We start from the raw sequence: 9,238 nt of genomic DNA on the forward strand, positions 1-9,238 counted from the left end.
TACTTGCACTTTGACATTCTAGTAGAAAATGCAATAATTTTTCTGATAATTGAAATTGGATTGAAATGTTACCGTGGTTTCCCATTCCCTCCATTTCTGAGCTTATGGCTGTGTGTGTCATTCCTTTCGTAGCCACAACTGTGCAGCCTACGGACAAGAAAGAGGTGACAGCAGGCTTGAGAGGTTTGCGGAAGTACAAGAAATGCATTTAGGGGAGGGTGCATTGCGTAGTGTGGGACCCAATAGCAGCCGAGCGCGCACTGAGCACGCTCAGTGGCTGTGGAATGCTGATGGACGGTTTCAGGGAGGTGGTGGAAAGCGAGGGAGCGAGGGAAGGGAAGGGAAGGGAGAGGCTGGAATCCTGGGCAGCAACACTTTGCGCCAGTGGTGACATTTTATTGCGCAGGTGTGAGTGACTGTGGCAGGTGCCGAGCAGAGTGAGGTGTTCTCTGCCCGGAAGGTGTTGCACTCTTCCTTAGGCAAGACACGAATGGAGAAAGCTCAGGAACATACAGGAGGATTGTGGGAATGGGGTTGAGTGGAAATGAAGTACATGGTTTCCCCCTGTGGCTAGAAATGCTTCACCTGTTGAATTTCTGGCTGTGCCCCCAGTATTTAAGAAGCACGGGATCCCTGCCAGGATGACAACAACCATGTATATTCAACTGGTAAAGCTTATGAACTCCCCTTTTGGTGCGCCAAATCCAAAGGCACGGTCCGGTGATGTCTGTTTCCATGGGACTCGGGCTGGAGTCTCGCCCCCTGGGTTTTGCCCACAGTTTGGGGGATTTTAGGGGAATTGGCACCCTTGAAAGTTTGTTCCACTCACCCAGAAGCCCTTCCTCACAGGTGGTTGAGCAGCTTAAGGAGATTGCTCGAGACAGACAGATGTCAGGGGTGAGCCCAGAGCCAGAGGCATAAAAAAGATTTATTTTTATTTAGGCAGAGAAGGAGAGAGTCAAGTAAGAACCTGCCAAATCTGCACGCTGAGAACTTGTGGGGTGGGTGAGGGCAGGGAATTGTGTTGTAGGGCTGTGAAGCGTTATAAAACGGGGTTCTTCCTCTGTGCGATATCAGAATTAGCAGGTAAACCAAACGTGAATAGGAAAAAAAAGGCAGCAGTTTGTTTTGGTCTCTTTCTGAGGAGCTATGGGCTGAAGCACATGGAATATTCCAAACTGAATAGCTCCCCCAATTGGCTGCTTGGCAGATAAAGGTGCTATATGTGTATTTCACAGAATCATAAGAGCTGGAAGGGGCCATGAGGGTCATTTAGTCCAACCCCCTGCGATGCAGGAATCTTTTCGCCCAACATGGGGCTCAAACCCACGATCCTGAGGTTAAGAGGACTCGTATTATGTCATAAAATTGACACACCGCTCGCTTGTAGAAACCTCAAAGCAGTTTATGAAAAGATAAAGCAATAAAATCAAGGAAAAAAAATTACAACAGCGCTTTAAAATGTACAAAAGTTAACATGCTAAAACAGATTAAAATTAGAATAGTTTAGCCCATGGAATTTTTGGCTTTTGGGCAGGGGAGGAGTTGGTATTCTGCAACAAATTCTGGTTCCCCAGTGGAATGAAAGAGTAACAGCAAAAGTCAGGACTCTTGCCTCAGTGTGAGGCACTTGTGGGAACAAGGATTTTAGATAGTTCTCCTCCTCTGGGTGTGCAAAAAAGTTCCTCTATACTTTGGACACCACAAGCATCCTCAGCTTGCACATTTAGACACTGTGTTGCATGAAGTTCAGCCAAAATAAGTAACCTAGGATATTGTCTGTATTGGCTTGTATCTGAGTAGGCTTCAAAAACTCATTTTGTTCTGTTCAGTGTTTTATTTTTGTGTTGCATGTGCTGGTCGTAAAGTGTGGCACCCATTATTATTATTATTATTATTATTATTATTATTATTATTACATGTTTTACACTCTTTAAAAAAATGTTTTATATGATCAATTGAGTTTTGTTTTGCATTCTTGTTAGCTTCTTTGGAAAGGGTTTCTCCCCCTCTCAAAAATGTTGGGGTATAAACTTATTATACAAATAAATTGTCTTCCCAGGTGCACCAAAGATGAGCCTATACTCTTCTCTTAAACTTCATCAGAACCAAAGAGGTTTAGTTTTAGGCCTTGAACAAGTCTGTGGGGTTCTGTGATGCATATATGCTACAGTTTTCATACACACCATGCATTTAAAGTATGTGACATTCTGTAAACTATGGTTTCCAATATTTTCCCCAGCATTGGGGCAAATTTAGCCCCTCCCTCCCCTTAAGAGAGAGAGAGAGAGAGAGAGAGAGAGAGAGAGAGAGAGAGAGAGAGAGAGAGAGAGAGAAAGAAAACTTAGTTTGAATATAATGTTGTTTTTAAAAATTGAGCCTTGTCACCTAAATCCACTTCCTCATGGGTAGTCCATGGTGGACAATATATATATATTTCTTTTAAAAGAGAGCTCGAGGTGGTTTCAGGGAGTCTTCACTTCTTGTGGGGTGCACATTTATTTTCTCCCAACCTCCCTTCTGGACAAACAGGTTTGGCAGGTTTTGGAGACAAAGCAACAACCTGCAGGACCTGCTTTTCCGGGGATGAAAGTGGGATGAGTTCTTCACACCATGAGCAAGGATCCCTCTTCTAAGCCACCCTTTCTCAGGAGAAAATAATCTGTCCCAGGCTCTCTCTGTGTGTATGTTCAATAATAAAGGCTGATGGTGCAGCTGGAGCAGACAAAACTTCCTTATGCCAGCATTGTCTACCCTTGTTGGCAGAAGCTCTCCAGAGTCTCAAGCGAAAAGGGGGTTTTCACATCTCCTGCTCCCTGAGATTCTTTGATCTGGAGATCCCTGAGATCTAGGTTGCATCCATACTATATCTTATACCACATTGGCTTCTCCCCAAGAATACTAAAGGTAAAGGGACTCCTGACCATTAGGTCCAGTCGTGGCCGACTCTGGGGTTGCGGCACTCATCTCACTTTATTGGCCGAGGGAGCCGGCATACAGCTTCCGGGTCATGTGGCCAGCATGACTAAGCCACTTCTGGTGAACCAGAGCAGAAACGCCGTTTACCTTTACCTTTATCCACTTGCACTTTGACGTGCTTGCAAACTGCCAGGTTGGCAGGAGCTGGGACTGAGCAACGGGAGCTCACCCCATTGCAGGGATTTCAACCGCCGACCTTCTGATCGGCAAGTCCTAGGCTCTGTGGTTTAACCCACAGTGCCACCCGCGTCCCCAAGGAATCTTGGGAGGCCATAATTTGCAGAGGTTGCAGAGAGTAGTTAAGAGACTTGTCACATACAGCGGCCTAGCTAGCCACTTGGGTGCTTGGGGTCTCAGGAGAGACGCATGGCTCAGGCACGCTGCAGGCCCCGTGGTGTGATGCCCAGTGCCCCCCTCCTCACCTAGCTACAGCTCTGGATTAGGCAGGTTCATGGAGGAGGAGGCTGTCGAAGGCTACTAGCCATAAAGACTGTGCTCTGCCTGCAAAGTTGGAGGCATAATGCTTCTGGTTTCTGGAAATCGCTTGAGGGGGGAGTGTTCCTGCATTGGCGTAGGAAGGGGGGTGTGGTGGGTGCAGGAGTTATTTTTTCAAAAACACATATTTTTTGCCATTTTGTCACGTGATGACACCCGGGGCGGCCCGCACCCCCCCTTCCTACACCACTGGTCACAGAACTACAGTTCCCAGAACTCTTAGCAAACTACAGTTACCAGGATTCTTTGGGGGAAGCCATGACTGCTGAAGTATTATAAGAGTGCTTTAAATGTAAGATGTGAGCATGACCTGGATTTCAGAGCTCCTGCGTGCAACATGCATGCTCAACCATTGAGCTATGACCCATTAGCTTCAACCTGGCCTTTAGCCCCGGCACCTATTTTAAAAGCTCACCAAATGGAAGGTGTACAATAAGTCTACATATTTTCTACCACCTCGTGGCCCCAGCTGGGGCAAAAGGGAGGTGTACGTTGCTGGCAGGGTATTAGCAGTGCATTTTAAATTGTTGTAAGCTGCCCTGGGACCTTGGCATTGAGGACAGGTAATAAATTAAAAATACATATTATTAATCATAGTGGAATCACAGTCCCAATCCTTCTGGCTACTTTTCACTTATGAGGAACCGGTTACTAGGAAGATTAGCCTCCAGTGAATCTTCTTTTGCATGGAAAAAAATTTTCCCCAAAGTTACAGGTGCTTGACACTAGATTCTCCCCCCCCCATTGTTTCTCTCCTTCTGTATTTTAAACTATTACCCAGTAATATATGACACTCCATCTGCTCCCCCTGCTACACTACACTCCTAAGTTTTCAACATGATGAGACGGGGATAATGTAGCACATAAGAAGGGAAGACTCTGGAGGGATAAATCACATATTTTTCTACTGCTTCTCCCTCCAGTAGTTTTCCACCTCCTCAAAAATGCCCTGAAGACCAATGTTTACACTTTGCCCTCTCTGATCTTTCCACAAATGCCATTGTGCAACCAGCTTTTTTTGGGGGGGGGGGTGGAGAAGAAGGAAGAAAAGGTGGGGGAGGAGAACTTCTTGAAAAAGTTAGCTGGGGTCAGGCAGCAACAGAGCGTATTAAAAAGGCAAGTAGGGGCAAGTAGCTGCTGGAGGTTGCCAAAATATGCAGCATGCTTCACAAGCCCTGATCTTTAATCCTTGCAATAGCCCTAGGAGATAGGGCACGATTATTCCCATTTTACAGACTAGGAAATTAAGGCAGATGGAAAGAGGATTGGAAGGCACCAAGAGGCAAGGGAACCCCAGCCCCTTGCCTTGAGGCAGGATTATCCATTCACCGGCTTATCACAGGTTGACTTAAAGTGTTTGGAAATTTCTGACCTCAGAGGCCATGCCACACGATCCAATAGTTACCAGGCTGCAATGAATTCTAGGGTATCCTTCTCTAGATGCAGTTCCTTTATTGGCACAGTCCCCGCCACACATTACTGTACTGCTGCTTTGAGTGTCCATGCCTACCCTCCAACTCAACCACTGAGCCCAGGCTTGCCAATCGGAAGGTCAGCGGTTCGAATCCCCACGATGGGGTGAGCTCCCGTTGCTCAGTCCCAGCTCCTGCCAACCTAGCAGTTCGAAAGCACACCAGTGCAAGTAGATAAATAGGTACCGCTCCGGCAGGAAGGTAAATGGTGTTTCCGTGCGCTGCTCTGGCTTCGCCAGAAGCGGCTTAGTCATGCTGGCCACATGACCCGGAAAAAGTGCCTGCGGACAAACATTGGCTCCCTCGGCCAATAAAGCGAGATGAGCGCCGCAACCCCAGAGTCGTTCGCGACTGGACTTAACTGTCAGGGGTCCCTTTACCTTCATTTTAAAACAGAATCACTCTTTTGGAGGGCTAAGGGCCCAGCCCACAAGTAGAAGTCTTTGTCTTGATGTTATGGGCTAGTTGAATCCTACCAGCAATACCACCACGATTTTGCCCTTGGTGGAAACAGTAGCAGGACAGTGCCATTCAAGAATATTATACACAAGTGGTTTGACATAGGCATCCCCACACTGCGTAGGAGCATAGGATTAGATGTCTTAAGCAGAGTCAGGCTGCAGGTAGGACCAGTAATGGGCTTCCTTCCTGCATGAATGTTACTCCAAGTCTCAGTATCTGGCTGAGTCCATATATGGCAACTTCAACACAGACTGGAAAGGGAAAGGAATGTCAAGACAATTCAATACCTGGCAGAAGTTCTGCATCCAAATTTTGACTCTTTAGAATTTTCCCAATGATTTCACATTTGAGTTTCAACTTGAGTGCTGCTGGAGAACTTTAAGACAATTGGGGCAAGTGTTGACTTGCATATTCAATATTCGACCGCACTACAGTTCTTGAACCTAACACTATTCATAAATTCAAAGTGGGGGAAGACCTTTAAGATGAGAAATATATATATATATATATATATATATATATATATATATATATATATATATATATATTTGCTTTCGTAGATTTTCACGGGTACAGGAATGCAGGTTTTGGTGTCCTCGGGTGTCTTCCCGTGTAAAAGTTGGGGTGTCTAGGCGACGTTTCGACGAGGTCTCATGAAGATGACGAGTGAGACCTCGTCGAAACGTCGCCTAGACACCCCAACTTTTACACGGGAAGACACCCGAGGACACCAAAACCTGCATATATATATATATATATATATATTTAGCAAGGGCGTTCAAGAAGGAAGAACTTGCTTGATGACTTTTTCCCTTTCTTTCCCCTAGCTTTGTTTCGCTTCTCTCAACTGGTTATTGACCGAAATAAATTTAGGCTGCTTCTCTGCATGCTCTGTTTACACCTTTCCCTCTCTGTTATCGCAGGTGAAGATCTGGTTCCAGAACAAGCGTTCCAAGTTCAAAAAGATTATGAAGCAGGGCTCCAGCATCCAAGATGACCACCTCCACAGTTCCTCATCCTTGTCCCCTTGCTCCCCCAACATCCCCCCACTCTGGGACATCCCCATGGCCTGCAAAGGCCCTCCCCTGCCTCCCAGCAGCTACATCAACAGTTTTGGACCTTGGTACCACCAACCGCAGCACCAAGACGCCATGGGGAGGCCTCCGGTGATGTGACGAAAGGGGCGTTGGCAGCATCAGCCCATCCTCGATGTATCTCTTCCTCCAAAGTGCTGATCAGGGTCCCCGGAACAGGCGAATGGAGGGTATGGAGTTTGGAGGGAGAAGTTGGCTTCTTTGAAGGAATCACCAGCACTTTCCTCTTGGTGAGAACATCCCTGGCAGGAGATGGACTTCGAACGGACATGTCCAGGGACCAAATCTTAACAACGATGGCAGGTTGTGTAAGGCAAAGTTAGGGAAAGAAACCCCCAGCTCTGAAACACGAATGGAAGGTCAGGGTCCCATTTGAATCGGCGTCTCTTCATCAGGGAATTTACAAGAGAGGTGCTTGTGTGTTTTTCGTTCCAAAGATAGGCTCATGGGTGACATGGACCTTACGTCAGATCTAGTTGTGTTGGTAAGAGGTCAGGTTTTGCCATTCTTCCCCCCTCTCATCCAGCAAGGCTTCTCATCCAGCAAGGCTTCTGTGCCTTAAGCAGTATTGATGGAAGACAGGAAATAAACAGGTAGTGGTGTTGCTGGTTTGGAGGTTCAGTGACGGGAGGACTTTATCTGTTGTATTTCTGCCTTGTCCTGCAGAGGCTCAAGGCACAGGAGCATTGCAATCTTTATGGTTTTTTTTTTTTTTTGGCAATCCTAGTTAGTGTAGCAAAGTTTTGAGCTGCACGGAGATCTACTCCAGGCAAGGACCTGAGAGAAGGAATGATTAACTGGTCAAACAGGCAAGAAAGCAGCGCTTGGAGAGTTCTTTTTATTTAAGGGACTAGTTCTAGTTCTATATGTCTAAAAAGGAAGTAATTTCAGTTCATGTTCTTCCCTTTACAAGACAAACTAGTTCAGTTCACAGTTCAATTCAAGTCCGTCCAAATCCTCAACAACAACAACACACCAAAATAAACCGATTCAGAATGTTATAAGCTGCGGTGCTGGAGTATAGAATATACTTAAGACTCAGAAAATGTCAATGCACACACAGAGAGTGGAATGAGAATTGTTTCATTTATTTCCGCCCCAAATATCATGTTCTATAAACTTAAAGGCCCAAAGAGTCTAAAATATAAAAATAAATAAAAAAGAGAATGAACCAGAAATCATTCAAAGCTCTACCCCAAAACAAACTTGATTTTAGTTCACCTGTTAGTTATAGGAATGGCTTTCAGCTTCAGAGATTTTGGAACCAATTCAGTGAACATTATAAAATCAAAACAATTCACTCCAAGCACTGTAGGAAAGAGAGCCTAAATATTGGCATAATTTCATAATGGGGAGGGGGGCAAGGATACAAGTTAGGCTGGATATTCTCATGGGGTTAAAACTGGCAAGAACGTACCTATCAAATTTGGTTCAATTCACCTTCTACCTGCAAAAGAAATTGGTGATAGTTCTAGGTAGCCAATCCCCATAGAGCCGCAATTTGCTAAAAGCAGGGGGGAAATATATATATTTTTTAAAATATCCAACTGCTTTCTTCAAAGCCAAATTTGCTTCCATGTCTGTCTGTACTAAAATATTTTTTCATTAAAAATTGTGCTAAAGCCAGGATTATGTTTACAGTCAATGAAACGTTTGTGGAATGTAATCTCCATATCCTCTCCCCACTCCCATATTATTATTTTTTAAGAAAAAAGGATCTTTCATATTTGTTTCAGCTACAACATGAAGTCTCTTCCCCTCCCCCCACCTTCAGCAAATAACTGGAGGCTATTTAATTAAACCATTAAAAGAAAAAAGAAAAAAAACTAATTTAACTTTTCTCTCTCTCTCCCTCCCCCCCCCCACTTTGCCAAGCATAATGACATTTTTATTTATTGAAATACAGCTTTTGGTATATTGTATTGTTTTCAATTTATAAACAGAATGTAAAACTATAAATCATTTTTTTTTGTACAAACAAACGCTGTCAAGCTCCTCCTTTATAGTTCTTGTAAAGTAGGCATGGCCAAACTTGGCCCTCCAGATGTTTTGAGACTACAATTCCCCTCATCCCTGACCACTGGTCCTGTTAGCTAGGGATGATGGGAGTTGTAGTCCCAAAACAGTTGGAGGGCCAAGTTTGGCCATGCCTGTTGTAAAGCTCTTGCTGTCAGAAAGTTCTTTTTTGAACTAAACTCTCATCACCCTTGACCATTGGCCATGGTGGTTGGGGCTAATGGGAATTGAAGTCCAAAAGATCTGGATGGCACCAGGTTCTGGAAGGCCAATGAGTTTCGATGAGGCATGGGGAACCGGGGACCTTCCAGATGTAGTTGGGGTCCAGGTCCCATAATCTTTGACTGCCAGGCACTGATGGGAATTGGAGTCCTATAGCAGTTAGAGGATCACGACCTTTACTTTAGAATATGTGGTCAGGTATCTCTGCAAACCTGCATTCTACCCCACCACTGAAGTTTTAGATTTACCAGTGTTACTAATAGTTCATTGTTGATTGACGGTCTAGGAAGAAACCCATGGTTGGCTTTGTAACACACACACACAATCATGTGGTGTAGCCGTGGCATAGCGTGAGCCATAGGGGTGGTTGCCCTGGGCACAAAATTCTGTGGGGCGCAAAATTTCGAAAGGGGAAAAAAGAGAAAGTTATAATCATAGAGTTGGAGGGACCCTGAGAATCATCTAGTCCAACCCCCTGCAATGCAGGAAATATGCAGC

General features: G+C 45.0%; 1 protein-coding gene across 1 annotated transcript in view; it reads left to right on the forward strand.

The window, feature by feature from the left end:
- Positions 1 to 8,204, forward strand: part of DLX4 (distal-less homeobox 4) — a 32,425-nt gene extending 24,221 nt beyond the window's left edge. The window contains exon 3 of the mRNA XM_081884410.1: positions 6,332 to 8,204. Coding sequence (XP_081740536.1) covers positions 6,332 to 6,583 — 252 coding nt within the window. The 3' untranslated portion in view covers positions 6,584 to 8,204. The remainder of the gene's footprint in view (positions 1 to 6,331) is intronic.
- Positions 8,205 to 9,238: the final 1,034 nt, after the last annotated feature.

Source organism: Podarcis melisellensis, assembly GCF_964234715.1.
Source record: "Podarcis melisellensis genome assembly, chromosome: 13".
Taxonomy (NCBI): Eukaryota; Metazoa; Chordata; class Lepidosauria; order Squamata; family Lacertidae; genus Podarcis; species Podarcis melisellensis.